The 20,007-nt window shown below is 40.6% G+C and overlaps 2 protein-coding genes across 7 annotated transcripts in view; one reads left to right on the top strand and one right to left on the bottom strand.

Moving 5' to 3' along the window:
* Positions 1–20,007, top strand: part of LOC105482812 (zinc finger CCHC-type and RNA-binding motif-containing protein 1) — a 111,775-nt gene that overhangs the window by 25,440 nt on the left and 66,328 nt on the right. The window contains exons 3-4 of one of the 6 annotated variants that reach the window (XR_011616034.1): positions 7,154–7,434; positions 8,261–8,352. The exons of 2 other annotated variants lie outside the window; for them this stretch is intronic. Coding sequence is in view for 2 of the 4 variants with exons in the window: in XM_071083583.1 (XP_070939684.1) it covers positions 2,974–3,627 (654 nt within the window). In the remaining 2 variants the exon portion in view is untranslated. Of the gene's footprint in view, positions 1–2,779; positions 7,435–8,260; positions 14,081–20,007 lie in introns of those variants that run through there. 3 more of the 6 variants (XM_071083583.1, XM_071083547.1, XR_011616020.1) reach the window with 3 other exon arrangements.
* Positions 3,123–19,294, bottom strand: LOC105482811 (guanylate-binding protein 3). The gene is made up of 11 exons (XM_011743158.2): positions 19,047–19,294; positions 16,787–16,998; positions 11,357–11,484; positions 10,672–10,781; positions 10,212–10,408; positions 9,315–9,557; positions 7,881–8,161; positions 7,037–7,249; positions 5,537–5,639; positions 5,113–5,306; positions 3,123–4,155 (listed from the first exon to the last, which is right to left on the bottom strand). The coding sequence occupies exons 2-11, from the start codon at positions 16,974–16,976 to the stop codon at positions 4,027–4,029; spliced, it is 1,788 nt and encodes a 595-aa protein (XP_011741460.2). The 5' UTR covers positions 16,977–16,998; positions 19,047–19,294; the 3' UTR covers positions 3,123–4,026.

The following is a 20,007-nucleotide window of genomic DNA, read 5'->3' as shown; positions in this document are numbered from 1 at the left end:
AGACCACCCCTCATATTGTCTTATGCCCAATTTCTGCCTCCAAAGAAAAAAGAGGTAAAAACTAAAAGGCAGAAATGAAATCCACAGGCAGATGGCCCGGTGCCACACCCTGGGCCTGGTAGTTAAAGATCAACCCCTGACCTAATGAGTTATGTTATCAATAGATTACGGACATTGTATAGAAATGCACTGTGAAAATCCCTATCTTGTTTTGTTCCGATCTAATTACTGGTGCATGCAGCCCCCAGTCATGTACCCACTGCTTGCTCAATCGATCATGACCCTCTCACACACACCCCCTTAGAGTTGTGAGCCCTTAAAAGGGACAGGAATTGCTCACTCCGGGAGCTCAACACTTGAGACAGGAATCTTGCCAATGCCCCCAGCCAAATAAAGCCCTTCCTTCTTTAACTCAGTGTCTGAGGAGTTTTGTTTGCAGCTCATCCTGCTACAATACCAGCCCTTGTTCCGGTGGAGGTGGTGGAGGGTGAAATGGACTCCATGAGGATCCTTGGCTTTGGTGATTTAATGCTCTATTTTTGTGCTTGTTGGTCTCCTGCGAGGAGGTGGCACTTTCCAGAAAGCATCAGTGGGAGAGGGAGTGATGGTGGGCAGCGTCCTAGAACTCCCAAGATTAAATGCCCTTTGTCTTCTGCTACCAGGGTGGATAGAGAAGGACCATCAGGTTGGGGCGGGGCTAGGAGTGTCTGAGCTCAGACTATCCATGGGTGGGTCTTGCTGTGGCTGCTGTGGAGGGTGGGAGAGAGATTCCCAGGTCACTGGAGTTGTGTACCTAGGAGGATTATGGCTGCCTCTGCTGAGTCATGCAGGTTGTCAGGGGAGTGGAGGAAGCTGGCAGTCACAGGCCTCACCCAGCTCTGATGCAAACTGGAAGGCTGGTCTCACTCCCACTTCCCCCACACCCACCAACAGCCCTGAGTCTGTTTCCAGGCAGAGGGCAAGGGGGCTTGAAAATTTGCCTGAGGCTTTCCACCTCCCAGCTGAGAAAGAAAAGGACTTTTGTTCTTCACCCTCCTGTGAAGTTTGCATGCTGGATTTGTGACTTCCCTGAGTTCTGGCGAGAGGCTCCTCTGGCTGACCTCCTGATAGATCCCCATAGTGTCAGGCAGGAATGGGCTGCTGGGGACCCAGCAAGCTCCCAGGGCCTTCCAGCTGCTTCCTCTACCCCTGTATTTTGCTTGGCTCTCTAACTTGACTCAGCTTCAGCTAAAGTCAGAAACTTCTCCTGCACACAGACCTTCAGCTTCTCCAGTGGGGGTTTGTGTTCCAGTGAGGAGAGTCTCCTTTTCCCACTTCTGCAGTTGGGGCAGTCAGAATATTTGGAGTGTTTCCTGGGTCCTGCAGGAGCAGTCGGCTTCCTTCAGAGGGTCTGTGGGTCCTCTCGGGATTCATCATGTAATATTTTGAAACACTACATAATTATTTAAGATTCTAACATATACAATCTAATCCTTATGATTCTTATAAATGTATGTAAAATAAGGCAGGTATATAATGAAACTTTGACCAATGTTTCTATAAAGCAAAAGTCTGCAAACTATAGCTTGTGTGTGCCACTTGTTTTTGAAAATTAAGGGTTATTGGTACATAGCCCCACCCATTTACTTATGTATTGTCTATGGCTGCATTTGTACTATATGCAGAGTTTAGTAGTTGAGACAGTTGACCTGCAAAACCATAAATAATCACCATCTGGTATTTTACAGAAAAGTTAGCCAACCACAGCTATAAAGACTCAAACCTTATTTTTTGGTGAAAAACTAAAAAAAAAAAAAAAGGAAATAAAAAAACTAGTGAAACTTATTTTATTTCTAGGTTAGTTTATTTCTAGTTCAAAAATAATCTGTAATTGCTGTAAGAAATGTCAACCACTTACCTAGGACTTTTGATAATGGGGATGAAGTCTACATATACTAAGTAATAACAAGATAATTATTTTATTGTTCAAAAAAAAGTCAAAAAAATTCCATATTCCCTTTGGGGGAAATTGGCAGGATTTCAAGTATGACCTTTAAGAATTAGGAAAAGACTAGCCTATGCTTTAGGATTAAAACAATCAAATAATTAAGTTAGTTCAATTTTCTGACATATTCTCTATCATCAAAGTGCATCATTGCAAGTTATACATCACTAAAATTACACAGTGAATAATTATTATGATGTGATTATTTAATTCAGTGTCAACTGTCTAAAGGTCTAAAGTGTCACATTAAGGTTATAATCTAGATGAACTGAAGAAGAAAGAAAATATTTCTTCATTAGCCCATTTGTTTATGATTCAATTCCTACTCAATGCTAATGATTTCTTCTACCTTCCTATGGAAAATATAAGATTCTAGATTTTTGTATAAGGTGGTTTGCTTTAGCTTGAGATCTGTCAGTGAGAATTATCCCTGGGCAATGTCCAGAAATCACATTATTGCTTATAGACCTTGTAGCCTTGATATAATGGAAAACTGTACACTGTCTTCCCTAGTAAGCTTGGATGGTTGTTTCTGATATTGGGACCCATTGTACACTTAGCCAAACCAGTGCCCAAATATGTCCCAAGATTTTTACCTAAGACTTTCCTCAGTATCCACTGGTCATCTGGAAGAATAAACTTCTGAATGGCAGCAACTCATGACCCCTCCTCTGTTGGTACGGAGGTAAATGCAATCTTTGTTGCACAATTTACAATCTTTTTAAGGAAAAAACATAGTTTTGATAATTGAACTGCATGTTCTTGTAAACTTTTAGTGTTATGATGCAAGATTATTGCCTTCGGGGCCCGGATCTGAAACAACCGGGAAGAGGCACCGTGGCTGCTACCATCTGGTCCCCGCGCCTGACCCCTCCCAGGACTTGTGATGCCAAGGCCGCTGCGAGCGGCTACGAAGAGTCGGGGTTGAGCCCCAGCTGAGCTGAGGGCTCGCACTCTTCTGGTCTCCCAGGCCCAACCCACGTGAAGAAATGAGTGGTGGATTGGCTCCAAGTAAGAGCACAGTGTATGTATCCAACTTGCCCTTTTCCCTGACAAACAATGACTTGTACCGGATATTTTCCAAGTACGGCAAAGTTGTAAAGGTTACCATAATGAAAGATAAAGATACCAGGAAGAGTAAAGGGGTTACATTTATTTTATTTTTGGATAAAGACTCTGCACAAAACTGTACCAGGGCAATAAACAACAAACAGTTATTTGGCAGAGTGATAAAAGCAAGCATTGCTATTGACAATGGAAGAGCAGCTGAGTTCATCCGAAGGCGAAACTACTTTGATAAATCTAAGTGTTATGAATGTGGGGAAAGTGGACACTTAAGTTACGCCTGTCCGAAAAATATGCTTGGAGAACATGAGCCTCCAAAGAAGAAAGAAAAAAAGAAAAAAAAGAAAGCTCCTGAACCAGAAGAAGAAATTGAGGAAGTAGAAGAAAGTGAAGATGAAGGGGAGGATCCTGCTCTTGACAGCCTCAGTCAGGCCATAGCATTCCAGCAAGCCAAAATTGAAGAAGAACAAAAAAAATGGAAACCCAGTTCAGGAGGCCCCTCAACATCAGATGATTCAAGACGCCCAAGGATAAAGAAAAGCACATATTTCAGTGATGAGGAAGAACTTAGTGATTAAAATCTTGCCCTAGCACAGTAATAAAAATCAAGATTTGTTAATAACAATCTTGAAGAGCTAATTTTAATAAAAATAAGAAAAGTTAGTACTATCATGTTTAATACTCTTATTGTTATCCCAAGAAAAAAGATATTTTAAAAATTTATTTGAAAAGTTCATTATAAGGGCTTTATTCATGCCTGATTTGTTTACATGAGGACTTCCGAAATTAATCCTTAAAACTGAAACTTCCTGAAGACCGAAAAGTTGAATGATTTATTGTTACTTATGTTAATAAACTTTTCAAGAGAGAAAAAAAAAAAAAAGATCTAATTATTATCAAATATAGTGACACTTGTCCCAAATTCTAAAATTGTTTCAGTTATGCCTTGGGTCAGGGTGACAGAAAAGCTCTGTTGTTTAGATCTTTAGCTTATGGGACATATATCTCTTGGTTTTTTTTTCCAGGGTCTTCTGTAGCTTTTGTATCTCATTTTGAAGTTGGGTACTTTCACCTTGGCATCTCTCCTTCAGTAGTCGGGCCTGTTCCTAAAAAGGGACAAATGGAGACTAAATAAGTGTAACATTAAGTAAATCTCTATAAGCTATCTAGTTTCCACATGCATTCCTGGGTTTTCTATAGCCAAAAGAGTTCTTGCTTTTTTCCCCCTATTACAAAACCTTTGTGGTCAATCTTAATATATTTGACTTCAAGTCTTCCCTATGCATTATAGACTTTTTAAAACACCTGCTTACATACATATTATTATATATACACATAATACAGAAATAAGGTACTCTCAAAATCTGATGAGGTATATGAATCTTAGATCAGGAAATTTGGTCTAAGTCTCTACTCCCTGTTGGCAGGGGTAGCAGAAGATAGGCAAGGAAATCCAAGTGCCAGACTTAACATATATAATTTCTGCACATAGCTCCCAACTCAACACAAGCTGTGAGTAGGGCACAGAAAACAGACAGGAGTGGTAGACTGCCCTACAGGTGTGAGGGTTAGGGAGTCCTTCTGCTCATAAAAGTTATCTTAGAGCCAAAGTCATACTAGATGGGATAGAAAAAATATTACTGTGGATTCCATGAAGTGATGAAGATGGGTCAGATATTTACTAGCTGTGTGACACTATAAAAGTTATTTAATATTTTCTGAACCTCTGTTTCCTCTCCTAAGTAATTGGGATGAAGTTCTCACTTCATATGGTATTAAGCAAGAGATATAGATAAGGCATTTTTATGATGCCTAGTATATGAGAGTCATAAGTGGAAGGATATACTAAAAAAGGACTGAATGTGACATGCTGCAAATAAAGTTTTAGTGACCACATGTAGGCAGTGGCCACTTCAAGTCAGATAGACAGAAACAAGAAGGTACAAGTGAGCAAGCAGAATCCTTCCCCTGGGCTTTATGTTCTCTCTGCTATACTAAGTTTGTGATCAGGAAGAACAGACAGAAAACAGAAAAACAAACAACAAGGTGATGCATTTGGATACCTGAAGTTTACTAGTGAGGGTCCTCTCTTGCTCTTCCAGCAACTGGGCCCTCTCCCTCTCTATCTTCTCAGTCAGTTGTTTCACATGTTCCTGATAACTCTTCTCTTTCTCTTCCATCATCTGCTGATACATTATTTGCATTTCCTCCACCATTTTTGCTGAAGCCTGTGCAGATTCAGCTTTTGCATGTTCCACTGTGGAGGAAAAGGAAGAAAAAAAGTTTGTGTGGGGTTATCTTATTACCTCATTCTTTGTTATAAACTTACTTGCCATTGTTGCTGCTGACTGCATATGACCTACTCAGAGATGACCTCAATAAGTAAGACACGTCTTGCTTTAGTTTATGGAAGTTAGGTTTATCCAGTCAAATTATTTAAAATTTGAAAAGCTTTAGGATAAGCTGATCCTTTGACTTGCTCCTCACCTTCAATCTCCTTTTCCTTTTTTGTGAGAATCTTGTCTGTCTGTAGAATTGCATCAGTCACAGACTCCTTGGATTTCAAGTATGTCTGCAGAATCTCTTCAGCCTTAGGACCCAGAGAACACAGAGTGAGAAGTAGGAAATGGCTGTAAGCAGGTGTTCCTGTTCGTCTGTCAACCATCTTTTCTTCTGAGAATTCTTCCTCTTGGTGTGCCTGGTGGTCAAGATTCCCTATCACAGGGCCAGATACATGCTCCAAACTGGCCAATCAGATGACCTTACTTAGCAGAATCTTATTTAGGAGGATGATATAGATACTGGGAAATAAGATTCCCTGTTCTTTTCAAATTGAGGGCTCTAAATTTAATGCTGTGGTTCCATATGGGCTGAGCTGACTGGAGAATGAAGCCCTCCTTGAGAGAGCAAGTCAGAGTGATTCAGATAGAGGGAGGAAGAGAGGGAGAGAATTGTGGGGATGCAGGGAGGACATCAGGCAGAGAGACAGATCATGACATTATTTGAAATCTTGGATCCAGATGTCCTTTAAATCCAGTTTGAAACCTAAAACGATGAATTACCAATTTTTTTTTAAGCAACCATCATTGGGTTTTTGTCTCTTGGAACAGAAAAAAATTCAGCTGTAATGATCATGACAACAACTTGGTGGTTAATCTGATAATTGAATTTATAACTCAATAGTTAATTGACTACACTCTCTAATTAAGTAACTACCTTTTTTTTTTGAGACAGAATCTTGCTCTGTTGCCAGGCTGGAGTGCAGTGGCACGATCTCAGCTCACTGCAACCTCCGCCTCCTGGGTTCAAGTGATTCTCCTGCCTCAGCCTCCCAAGTAGCTGGAATTACAAGCACCCGCCACCACGCTCAGCTAATTTTTGTATTTTTAGTAGAGATGGGGTTTCACCATGTTGGGCAGGATGGTCTTGATCTCTTGACCTCATAATCTGCCTGCCTCGGCCTCTCAAAGTGCTGGGATTACAGGCATGAGTCACTGTGCCCGGCCTAATTAACTAATTTTTGAAAGAAAGAGTCTGGCTCTGTTGCCCAGGCTAGAGTGCTATGGTGCAGTCTTGGTTCACTGAACCTCCCAGGCCCAAGCAATTCTCCTGCCTCAACCTTCTGAGTAGCTGGGACTACAGGCATGTGCCACAGTGCCCGGCTAATTTTTATATTCTTACGAGAGACAGGTTTCGCCATGTTGCTCAGGCTGGTCTTAAACTCCTGAGCTCAAGCAATCTGCCTGCCTCTGCCCCCCAAAGTGTTAGGATTACAGGCTTGAGCCACTGCACCCGCTGACTGCACTTCCTTTGATGAGCACCTGGGACATATCTGGTGTAACAGTCTCCCTGCATATGTTATTGAATGAAAGCATGAATGTTATACAGACAAAAAAGCACACCTGTGTGCAACGAGACTTGGTCACCTTAGTGTTTGTAGGAGGCAGGTCAGCAGATTTCCATAATTGACAGATGAATCTTGGTTACCTGTATCCCCTTCCTTGGTTCCTCATGGTACTTTTTCTTCAGGTCTTGTAGCTTCTGAATAAAGAGACGATAGCCCCCTGGTTTCGAATAAATTCCCATCTTCACTTCCTCTTCTAGAGGGCTGAAAATGTCCTGAAGTAAAGCTGAGCAACGATCTGATGATACTTCCTGATTCTGTTTACAAAAGTCATCCCGCTTTTTTACTAGCTGGACCTTTAATGTAAAAGCACGAAGTAAAAAGAATAACAGGGAAAAGGATGTGAGCTTGACCTCAGAATTTTGGGAAAGACTTCTGAAAATAAAAAGTCAATGACTCTGGAGAAACTGACAGACTCCTCAGCAGGAGCACACTCTTCCTCCTGACCCCACTTTCTACTGAAGTCGCTTTCTTTTTGGAGGTGAGATTCAGGGCTGAGATTGACAGCTTTATGTCAACTGTTAGAGGAAAACTCTGCTTTTGCATATTGGACTAATGATTTCATATGGAATAAATGTGGTTGAACAGAACCCTGCTCAAGATAACTAAGAAGAAAATTTTCTTTGCATTTGGCTAGAATATCAAATCAGTCTGAGAAGAGTGGGCATGTAATTTGATTAGAAGCTCTGATTGTCAGTTACATGAATTTAATAAAGGGAAGACCCTTTATTGATAAGCAATGTTTTTAAACTTTGAGTCTGAAGTCATAAAATTGTTTTTTTCTGATTATTATGATTACCAAGAGCTAGTTGTCACCATTTTAAAATCTAGAATAATTATTTCTCTCAAAATAAATAACAATTTCATTTCTTAGTAGTACTTTACCTTCCAAAATCTAAATTCATGTAAACGTGACAGAAAAATTACCGCTAATTTCTTTTGAAACAGATGGTCCACATCCTTGAAAGAGTTCTTCATAAATACTTCAGTGGCCTCCCTCTCACTGACTCTGTGCATGTCTAGCAGCTCCTGGAGGGTTTCCGTGGGCAGCTGCACTTTCTGGCCCATCTGCTGGTCGTAGTGAGCAATGGCTTTTTGCACTGCAACTGAGTTCTCTATCTGGGCCAAGGCCAGGATTGCGTTCTCCATGCAGGGCAGATCCCCACTGCTGATAGCATCAATATAGGTCAGCACCAGGCTTTCTAGACCTACATATAGAGAACAAACGATAATGTTTCTTGTACTAAAGAAAATTCTGTATTCTGTGTAATTCTGAACACGTCAATTTCCACCTGTTTTCCTCACAGCATCAAGGTCCTCAGAATCAACTGGAAGCTTGCTGGAAATGCCTATTGTCAGCCTCTGTCCCAGATCTACTGAATTAGACTTTTCTCTTTGGGTAAGATCCCCAGATGATATGTATGCATACTGACATTTGAGAATCCTTGTTCTAAATGACATAGGCCTGTGTTAGTTGAATGTTTGCATCCATTTCAGCCCCAAGCACCATCAGAAAAGGAACGCATAGCTATTTCATTTATGACTGTATCCTCAGCCTATTCACAGTAGCATTTGATCAATACTTATGGAACAAATGATACTCTCCTAGTCAAAAGGAGTCCTCCATTTGGTTTATTTTAGCACAGCATTGTCAAAGTAAACTTTCTGTAATGATGGAAGTGTTCTGTATGTGCTGTTCAGTAAGCTAGCCACTAAGAACATGTAAATATAAGCCCCTGAAATATAGCCATGTGAATTGATATTAATTTTTCCTTATATTAATTGATTTACATTTACATTTAGATAGTCCCACTTGTCTAATGGCTACTGTACAGTACAGGCCCAGTTTACTGTGGCAATTTTCAGTAATAAAACTTTTTTCCTTTGCTTTTCCTATCCTATCCCACCAAGAAAGTTGACCAACAAAATCTATTAGAAATGTTGGTGTCATCTAGAGTTTAACACAAATGTAGCAGTAGATTGGGATTTTTCAATGCTAAAACTAGGTGGAGTTATTCCATGCTCCTTTCATATTTTTTTTTCCTCTGTCACCCATGCTGGAGTGCAGTGGCGTGATCTCATCTCACTGCAACCTCTGCCTCCCAGGTTCAAGCAATTCTCCTGCCTCAGCCTCCCAAGTAGCTGGGATTACAGGCATGTGCCACCATGCCTGTCTAATTTCTTTTGTATGTTTAGTAGAAACATGGTTTTGCCATGTGGGCTAGGTTGGTCTCAAACTCCTGGCCTCAAGTGATCTGCCCTCCTCGGCCTCCCATAGTGCTGATATTACAGGTGTGAGCCATCATGCCTGGCCATCCTTTAGTTTTAACAATGAGCAGAAGTACTAGGAAGGGGACTTACGAGGCCCGTTGACCTTGATGCCTCCTGAAAGAGTTTTAGTTTTGGAATTGCTAAAGATGTAGGAACAAAAGTCTGCTACTTGTTGCACAAATTCGGGGTCCAGCTCTTCATCATGTAGTTTCTCGAGCTGGGCAAGCTTCTTGCAGTGAACGGGGTGATCAAAGACAAAGCATTTCTTCTTTGGGAAGAACTTCCGGATACAGAGTCGGGGCAGATTAAAATTTTTATCTTTTTCACTGGTACCTAGAAAAACATAATAAAGAAATTTGCCTAATATAAGTGTTTCTATAAAGGGTCAAATAGTAAGTATTTTAGGCTCTGCAGGCTAGGTGGTCTCTTTTCCAAGTACTCAACTCTGTTATTGGAGCGTGACAACAGCTTTAGACAATATGTAAATGAATGGGCAGAGCATTCTTCCCAAAAAACCTCATTTAGAAAGACAGCTGGCAGGCAGAATTGGCCATCATTTGTCTTAGGCTGCAGTTTGCCAACATTTGGACTAGTACACTGTTCATGTTTAATCTATGTTCTTTAAATAAATATCCATTGCCTTCATATTTTATGGGTAAATACAGAATCACAAACCCTACATAAGGTGATAAAATTTACCTAAATTATACAATAGGGGAAAATGAAAGAAAAAGAAACTTATTTTAGAACACGGGAGAATATAATTTAAAATCTAATCTATTAATTTAGATATTCAGCAAGCATTCATTCCTTTTTTCCTTTTTTCAAAAAACCTTTTCGATTGCTAATAGCAAGCATTAATTCTTAAGAATAGCAAGCTAGAGATATAGAAAACTATAAATGTGAGAAAACTATCAATAGTAAACTAAAAAATGATAATTTCCAGTGTTTTGTCATCCTCATTTATCAATGGTACGTCCCTGTTACCTTGTGTTAGCTTCAGGGAATACTCCAGGTACTCATCTGCTGTGATGGGTTGTCCATCTGCTTCTAAGTCCAGGGAGAAATCTCTCAGTGTCCACACAAAGTCTGGGAAGAAGCTCACAAAGTCAGCTGAATCCTCATTCTCATTCTCATCAGGTGAGGATTTTGATCGGATTCGATGTGTCAGCTCTGTCACATAGCTGAGTAGCTAACTAAGGAAATGTGACAAAATGAACAGGGACCTCATCCCATATTAGTTCAACACATTCCCAAACTTTCCATTTTCCTTTGCTCCTAACCTAAGTGTCATTTCTAAAGTGGACACATGGGATCGCTCCTCGTACTTGCATTATTTTTTGTTTTCTCCTCTTGAGCTTGATTCATGAGGATTCAGTCAGGCAGCTGGTTTATGAATACAGGTGTCCCCTCTGACCTTGGTGCTGTTCTGGGTCACAAAGGATACTGCAGTTGGTCCATGGCCTGCTGGTTGATGGTTCCCATGCTATTGTACACGAAGGTGCTGCTCAGGAGGATGGCCAGGGCGAAGATCCAGGAGTCATTCTGGTTGTCACCCTGGAAGTCAAGACACACTGGAGTCAGGAACAAGTTTCATCGTCACAGCTCTTTCCAGAGTAACAGTAGTATAAGTATATCATAAGTTAGAGTTTTCTTTTAAGACTAATGACCCAGGAAAAGAACCCAAATTCAAACAAAATAATTGTTACTCAGCTGATTCTCACTAGGTCCTCTTATGATCATTGGCAGATAATTGCAAAATAAACATTCAAGGTTGGTGGGCATTCTAAGGCCTGAAGTATAATTTAAATTTGCTCAGGCTACTGAATTATAAGTTCTCTGCAGGATAGGACTCAAGACATTGGATTTATTTGTGCTCTCTTCATGCATCTGTGTTAACTCACATAGCTTACAACCTACAGTTAGTAGAATACTGTGTGTTGACCAACATGCTCTTCTAGGATTCTGTCTTATGAACTTTTTTTTTGCTAAGTTTGGCCTTATGACATGTACACGGAAATGAAAAGACAAATTATAGTTAAATGCAAATACTTCTTTAAGAAAAAACTAAATGGTGCTTAAAATATTCAGAGAGGAGAGGCTTATTCCAAAATTGAATCTTTGACCCTTACCTTCTTTACATCTCCCAGGCCCTCAGTGTCAAGCAGGACTAGGGTGTGTTCTGGCTTCTTGGGGTGAGGCACACACCACATCCAGATTCCTTTGGTGTGAGATTCCACTGTGGAGCCCAGAGAGAAGCCTGTAAAGAAGAGATGGAATAAGAAGGGCTGGAGGTTTAATAGCAGGTACTTCTGGAAATTGAGGCAAATGTAGCATCATAATTAATGTTAAGAGAGATAACCAAAACCACAATCCGTACTTACCTTACTTATAATCAGAAAAATAGAAAAATTTGAATATCCAGTATATAAATGGATTCAGGACCTTTCGTGATAAAAACAATCAACAAGTTAGAAATAGAAAAAAACTGAGGCAGGAGAATCACTTGAACCCAGGAGGTGGAGGTTGCAGTGAGCCGAGATAGCACCACTGCACTCCAGCGTGGGCAACAGAGCAAGACTCTGTCTTTAAAAAAAAAAAAAAAAAAAAAAAAAAAGAAGAAGGGTAGGGAAATAGAAAAAAATTACCTCAACAATATAAAAATATAAAGGACATATATGAAAAATTCATAGCCCACTTCATACTCAATGGTGAAGACTGAAAATTTTCCTCTAATATGGGAACAAGGAAAGGATGCCCACTTTTGCCACTTCTTTTCCACAAAGTACTAAAGGTCCTATCCAGCATAATTAGGTGAGAAAAGGAAACAGAAAGCATCTAAATTGGAAAGGAAGATGTAAAATAATCTGTATTCATTGATGATATGATCTCTGTAGAAAACGTTAAATATTACACAGAACTGTTAGAACTAATAAAAAGAATTCAGCAAAGTTGCAGCATACAAAATTAACATGTAGAAATCAGCTGCATTTCTATACAGTAGCAATGAACAATCCAAAAAGGAAATTCTGAAAGCAATCCCATTAAACATACCACCAAAAGGGCAAACTACTTAAGAATAAAATTGACCGGGCACAGTGGCTCACGCTTGTAATCCTAGCACTTTGGGAGGCCAAGGTGGGTGGATCACAAGGTCAGGAGATCGAAACCATCTGGCCAACGTGGTGAAACCCTATCTCTACTAAAAATACAAAAAAAAGTTAGCTGGGTGTGGTGGTGGGCGCCTGTAATCCCACCTACTCGGGTGCCTGAGGCATGAGAATTGCCTGAACCCAGGAGGCGGAGGTTGCAGTGAGCTGAGATTGCTCCACGGCACTCCAGCCTGGCGACAGAGTGAGACTCTGTCACAAAACAAACAAACAAACAAACCAACCCAAAAAACTTAACCATAGAGGGCAATGACTTGTATAATGAAAATTACAAAACTCTTTTTTTGATACAGAGTGTCACTGTGTCATCCAGGCTGGACTGTGATCACTGCTCACTGTAGCCTTGACCTCCAAGGCTCAAGCAATCTTGCCACCTCAGCCTCCCAGTAGCTGAGACTACAGGCATGTGCCACTAGTCCTGTCTAATTTTTGTATATTTTGTAGAGATGGGGTTTCATCGTGTTGTCCAGGTTGGTCTCAAATTCTTGAGCTCAAGTGATCTGCTGGTCTCAGCCTCCCAAAGTGCTGGGATTACAGGTGTGAACCACTGCACTTGGCCAAACATTCTTAAAAGAAATTAAGCAAGAGATAAATAATTAGAAAGACATCCTGTAAAAGTGACATACAGATTCAATGCAATCCCTATCAAAATTCCAATGACTTTTTTAATAAATAAAAATATAAAAAATATCCACACTAACTTTCATATGAAATTTCAAGAGTTCTCCAAATTGTCAAAATAATCTCAAAAAGAAAGAAGAAAGTCAGAGGCTCACAGTTTCTGAGTTCTGAAACTTACTATAAAACCAGGATAATCAGCACAGTTTGGTATTGGCTTAAACACTATTATCAACCAATGGAGTAGAGAACCTAGAAATGAACTCTCATATCTATAGTCAAATAATTTTCAACATGGGTGCTAAGATCATTCAGTGCAGAAAGAGGAGTCTCTACAACAAATGACATTGGGAAAACTGGGTATTCACATGCTCACATGCCAAAAAAAAACAAAAAACAAAAAAAAAAGTTGGACTGTTAGCTTACACAATCCAAAAAGTAACTCAAAATGGATCAAAGAACTAACCATTAGAGCTAAAACTATAAAACTCATGGGAGAAAACAAATGGGAAAAAACAGACAGTGAAAGGAAAAAACAGATAACTTTGACTTCATCAAAATTAAAAACTCCTGTGTATCAAATGACACTATCAACAGCATAAAAAAGGCAACACATGGAATGGAAGAAAACATTTGCTAAACATGTATCTGATAAGGAATTGATATCTAGCAAATATAAAGAATTCCTACAATGCAACACAAACAGATTAAAAAGTAAACAAAGAACTTGAATTGACATTTCTCTAAAGAACGGCCAATAAGCACCTGAAAAGATGTTCAACATTACTAGTTGTTAGGGAAATGCAAATTAAAACCATAGTGAGATACTACTTCACATCCATTAGTATGGTGACTATCAAAAAAATTGAAAAGGGCCAGGCGCAGTGGCTCAAGCCTAAAATCCCAGCACTTTGGGAGACCAAGGCAGGTGGATTACCTGAGGTCAGGAGTTTGAGACTGGCCTGGCAAACATGGAGAAACCCCATTTCTACTAAAAATACAAAACTGAACCATGCATGGCAGCAGGCACCTGTAATCTCTGCTACTTGGGAGACTGAGGCAGGAGAATCGCTTGAACCCAGGAGGTGGAGGTTGCTGTGAGCTGGGATCTTGCCACTGTACTCCAGCCTGGGTGACAGAGTGAGACTGTGTCTCAAAAAAAAAAAAAAAAAAAAAAATTAAAATAACTGTAGGGAGACCCCCTGAAACTATTGCTACCGAATAAAAGATGAAATGCTCCTGATCATTGTAAATACAAAATTGCATGCAGGATTGTGTAAAGACAATGCCAGGTTGGACTGCCAGAATGAGCCAACAGCACGTGATGTGCTTCCCTCTGCAGAGAGCCTATGAATGGACGTGCAGTCAGGGAGGTTTAACATCACCAAGATTCCTATCCCAGAAAAGCAGATGTTCATAGCTCTGGGAATGGAATGTGACCCTTGTGGAGAACCTATAAATGGATGCATGAGGGGCGCCTGTCCATATGGATAAGATGGGGCTATAAACGCCCTCATCTTGCCACGGCTCTTCTGGGCCTCTTTAGGGTTAAGGCATACTCCCTTCTGAGAATTTCTGGTCTAATGAGTTGTCTAGCTTCACATCTTGTTTCTATGGATTGTTTGTAACCAGCTTTTGCTGCAACTGTTACTGCTGATTATTATCTTGCTAATCATAGGTTATGGAAAGACTGTGTTTTGTTTTAAGGCTCTGTTAGAAATTACTGATGTGCGCACTATATTGTAAATTCTTATCTCTGTATATTGTACTTCTGCATACAGATGTTATGTTAAAGAAAAAAATCACATCCCCATGTGACCATCTCACCTCGTAATCAAATGGCCCTAAATCCCTCACTAACCTACCCCCGCCCTCACTAAACTTAATGATAAATGCTGGCGTATCCAGTGCATTGGCGGCATCCCAGGACCAGAAGGTGGTAACCCCCCTGGACCCAGCTTTCACTATCTTGTGTGTGTTTATTATTTCTCAACCTGCCGATCCACCTGGGAACAAAGAGAGAGCCCCATTGCATTGCAGTCTGTTGACCAGATCCCACAATAAATAACAAATGTTGGTGAATTTGAAGAGAAATTAGAACCCTTGTGCATTTCGGTTGGGAATGCTAAATGGTGCAGTCACTGTGGAAAATGATATGGCAATTCCTTAAAAAATTTAACGTGGAATGACTATATGAGCCAGCAATTCCGCTTCTGGGTGTATACCTAAAAGGAGTGAAAGCAGGGACTTGAACAGATATTTAGACACCCATGATCCTATCAGCATTATTTATAATAGCCAAAAGGTGGAAGCAACCCAAGTGTCAACTGACAGGCGAACAGATAAATTAGTATACACATACAGTTACTTAGCCTTGAAAACGAAGAATTTTTTCTCTCTTTCTTTATTTTTGAGACAGAATTTCACTCTATGCCCAGGCTGGAGTGCAAAGGCACAATCTTGGCTTACCACAACCTCTGTCTCCCAGATTCAAGCGATTCTCCTGCCCCAGCCTCGCAAGTAGCTGGGATTATAGGCATGTGCCACCATGCCCAGCTAATTTTGTATTTTTAGTAGAGATAGGGTTTCTCCACATTGGTCAGGCTGGTCTTGAACTCCCGACTTCAGGTGATCTGCCTGCATTGGCCTCCCAAAGTGCTGGGATTACAGGCGTAAGTGCCTGGCCAAAAAGGAAGAATTTTTTAAAATTTATTTTTATTTATTTATTTTTTTTGAGGCGGAGTCTCGCTCTGTAGCCCGGGCTGGAGTGCAGTGGCCGGATCTCAGCTCACTGCAAGCTCCGCCTCCCAGGTTTACGCCATTCTCCTGCCTCAGCCTCCCGAGTAGCTGGGACTACAGGCGCCCGCCACCTCGCCCCGCTAGTTTTTTTTTTGTATTTTTTAGTAGAGACGGGGTTTCACGGTGTTCGCCAGGATGGTCTCGATCTCCTGACCTCGTGATCCACCCTTCTCGGCCTCCCAAAGTGCTGGGATTACAGGCTTGAGCCACCGCGCCCGGCCAAAAAAAAAAAAGGAAGAATTTTGACACATGCTACCACACTGAACCTTGAAGACATTATGTAAATTAGAATAAGCCAGTCACCAAAGGACAAATATTGAATGAATTCCACTTATATAACATTCCTAGAGTAGTCAAATTAATAGAGATGGAATGTAGAATTGTGGTAGGAGATGGGGGTTTTTGGGCCTTTTGTTTAATTGGCACAGAGTTTCTCTTGGGGAAGATTAAAAAGTTCTTTGCATGGGCAACATGGTGAAACCCTGTTTCTACAAAAAAAAAACAAAAATTAGCCGGGTGTGGTGGCATGCACCTGTAGTCCTACCTACTCAGGAGGCTGAGGTGAGAGGATTGCTTGAGCCCAGGAAGTCAAGACTGTGGTGAGCTGAGATCTTGCCACTGTACTGCAGCCTGGGAGACAGAGCAAGACCTTGTCTCAAGAAAAAGAAAAAAAAAAAAAAAAAAAAAAAAGACTAGCCAAGTGCAGTCAGTAGTGAGAAGGGTGAGGGGAAAGAGTAGAACAAGGAGTTCAACTGTAACTCATGGTGAACAATCAATTGAGATAACTCACTACCTTCAGAACAGTCACGAGCTGACTCTTAACCCCTAGAAGAGTGAAGATAAGGAGCCCAACTGTGAATGGAAAGTTAGCCTATCATTCCCAGCGCCAGCTTCCTCTCCTCACATCCTCATAATGGATGCTGACTGTGTGGTGGGACAGAAGGGACTTTGCAGAGCTTTGCTCATGCCACTCACCGATATTCTTCCCAGCCAGCTTGTTCATCAGGTAGGATTTGCCTGTGCGGTAGAGGCCCACAATTGCCACCACCACCACAGGCTGTGTAATGGCAGACAGGATCTTCAGAGCTTCTGGATTCGCCACCAGTTCCCCATTAGTGTTCTCAATGAGGCACATTGGGCCTGTCATGTGGATCTCTGGAGCCATGTCCAGGGCGTTGTTCTCTTCTCTGCAAGGGAGGAGTTGGAATGAATTAGAATTTCCAGTCTTTTGCATTTAGAGGATAGAGTCACAAAATTCCGCAAGATGGCCAAAAGTTTTGTGTGTGTCAGTGAGAGAGATGAGGGAAAATCTGTATCATTTTAAAAAATTATGGAAATATTATCATCAGATTAAATATTGGTATGACAGCAACTTATCAACAGTCAACTACTCTTGCGACCTTATTGTGGAAAACCTTCCCTTGGATTCTTATTAAAAAATTTACACTAGACAATAAATAGAAGATAAAATAGGACATAGAGAATTTTTTTTACATCTTGGCTATATGTAAGAAATTCAATATTGATTTGTTTATTCATGAATTCTTATGGTGAATAAAGAACCCCATGAGTAAATTTTTCATTGGTTGAGGTATGCCCTTAAGACAATTTCCAGAGATTTTTAAATGTGTTCCTTCCTCCATTTTCAACTGGTTATGCTTACTTCCCTGCAATGAAGATCCATAAAGCTTCTCACAGTGCCGTTCTGGAAGTGGAACCAATGTAACATACTTTTGCAAATTTTATAGAACTACATAACCATGTGAAACACATGCCTAGGGACCTTTCCAAGGGCTTTGAAGGGGCACATGCAAGAGAGGGGCCCTGAAACTTAAGCTTCATTAGCGTCACAATAAGGTAGCCTCTAGTGTGGGTATAAATGCAAAACTGCCAATACTGAATGTTCCTAAGAAACACACACATACACACACACACACACACACACACACACACACACACACACACACACAAAACAACAACAACAAAACAAACAAACAAAAAATCCATGAAATAAGGATTGAAAGACCAGGAGGTACATAAAGAGAGCTACATAGGAAGTTGTTAAAAGAAAATATATTTCCAGCAATGCAGCTTTAGGTTTTCTGTTTTGTTCTGTTTTTCCATTTTGTAGAGTAGGAGAAAGAGAAATGGGAAGAGGAGAAACAGAAGTGGGGAGGAGGAGGACAAAGGGCTGGAAAGATGAGAGAGAGAGAGAGAAAGAGAAAGCGCCAACAAGGGAGCTGTCAGACAAGGTGATGAATGAGGCTATTGTTTTGCCAAGGAATTCAGGGAAGGCCTTTCCGGAAGGTGGGATCTGAGTTGTCTGAGTGCATGGGAGAGGTTACAGTAAGCAAAGATAGGCCGGGCGCGGTGGCTCAAGCCTGTAATCCCAGCACTTTGGGAGGCCGAGGTGGGTGGATCACGAGGTCAGGAGATCGAGACTATCCTGGCTAACATGGTGAAACCCCGTCTCTACTAAAAATACAAAAAAAACTAGCAGGGCGGCAAAGATACTGGCTTTAGTAGTGATGCATTACAGGAAATTCTCCTGTAAATTCTCCAGAGGAAATTCCGCATAGGAAAACTAGGCCACCGCCCTCTCTCTCTCTCTCTCTCTCTTTCTCTCTTAAAAAAAAAAAAAAAAAAAAAAAAAAAAAAAAAGGAAGGAAAGGAGAGGAAACTCTTTAGCCTGGATTATTTCTAGAGAAGCAATCTGAAACAAATGCTGTTTTCATGAATCTTCCTCCTCTTTGGTGCTGGGTTTCAGTTTTTCCTTTGTCTATAACCCTGTCAGTGGGCTGCTTACTCTGCATTACCTTTGCTGTTCTTTCCTTCTGGTGAAAAGAACCCATTTGTAGCTCTTTCCATTTCTTAGCTGCATAGGAGCAGGATTCAGCAAGCTCCATCACTGACAATGGAGATGTAATTATGTCCCTAGTCAACACAGACAATGTCAACAAAGAGAAAGACTATCCTAGTGCATTTCAAACTCTGTTTAGTTCCTGTCTGCCGTAGTGGCACTTAGAGCCATGCTGCTTCTGATAACACCAGGATTTCATCTGACCTGTGTCCCACGTCAGGCTCAGCTGCAGCCTAATTTGGTCCTGGTCATTTTTAAGAAAACGAACTGACTTTTATAAATTCCTTCCCATCCTTGCCACAATGTTATAGGCTCCACGTCCGTCCCTGAGCTGAGGCACTTCAGAGCTGGAGAAGAAGCAATAGGAGTTCTTACCTGTGCTTTTCTCTTCAGTCAAGATAAAGTTGTTTCTGTCACTTCTCTTTTCTTTCACTGGATCGCTGGACTTTTATTTTACCCCTCCAGTGTTATGTAGCTTTCTGGATTTTCCTCAGTGATCAAATAGTTAGAAGTTAAGCAACAATTGTAATGGCTTCAGAGCCTAGTGAAACTGAAAGTACTTCTTTCAAGGCACTGACTCAATAACCATAAATGCAATTTCTGGATTCTGCTAGTAGGAGGGTTTAAAGTGAAGTTTCAAGGTTTTTTGTTGGAAGAGATCTTAGAGACCATTTATTGTTTTAAGAACATGTCCATTAGGTATTGAAAAAAATGAAATGTATCTCAAGATTAGAGATCTGTTTGAGAGTTGTAGAATGAGGAGGCATCACATTAATTTTTAGATATAATTTCCTATAACAAGAGACAATTCACAATGGAGCTGCCTATTCTTTTAGAGGTGCAATAAGTGAGGAAAGGGCATGTTTTACACTCTCATGAACACCTAGTCCCTGGCACTTAATGCCGAGCACAGAGTCAGGAGGGGGCTCCATGCATTGTACTCATGTTCCAGGCTCAGTGCTGACTGGTTTACATGAATTACGCTACTTAAATCTCCTAACAAGTATTTCCCTATGATTTTTAGAAACCAAGGCATAGAAAGACTTTATCAGTTGTCTAAGTTCATAGCACTATAACTAATCTGAACCCAGGGAGTCTTGATCGCAAACCCTCTTCTTGAACCACCTTACTGTGCTGCCTTTGTTTGGTGAGTGAATAATTGTAAAAATATTTAATTTATAGATGACTTTCCTCTTTTTATTTAGTATACTGTAATTTGATTTTTCATAAATTGTTTTCTAAGAGTTTCATATGTTATGTGTCTCTTTCATTCGTGACTACTTACATGCAGAATAGGTGGTATAAACTCTATTTTACAGTAAAAACAAGAAATTGT

Source organism: Macaca nemestrina, chromosome 1 (assembly GCF_043159975.1).
Source record: "Macaca nemestrina isolate mMacNem1 chromosome 1, mMacNem.hap1, whole genome shotgun sequence".
In the NCBI taxonomy this organism is placed as follows: domain Eukaryota; kingdom Metazoa; phylum Chordata; class Mammalia; order Primates; family Cercopithecidae; genus Macaca; species Macaca nemestrina.
Note: the sequence above shows the minus strand (reverse complement) of the source record. Positions and strands in the feature narration are given on the sequence as shown.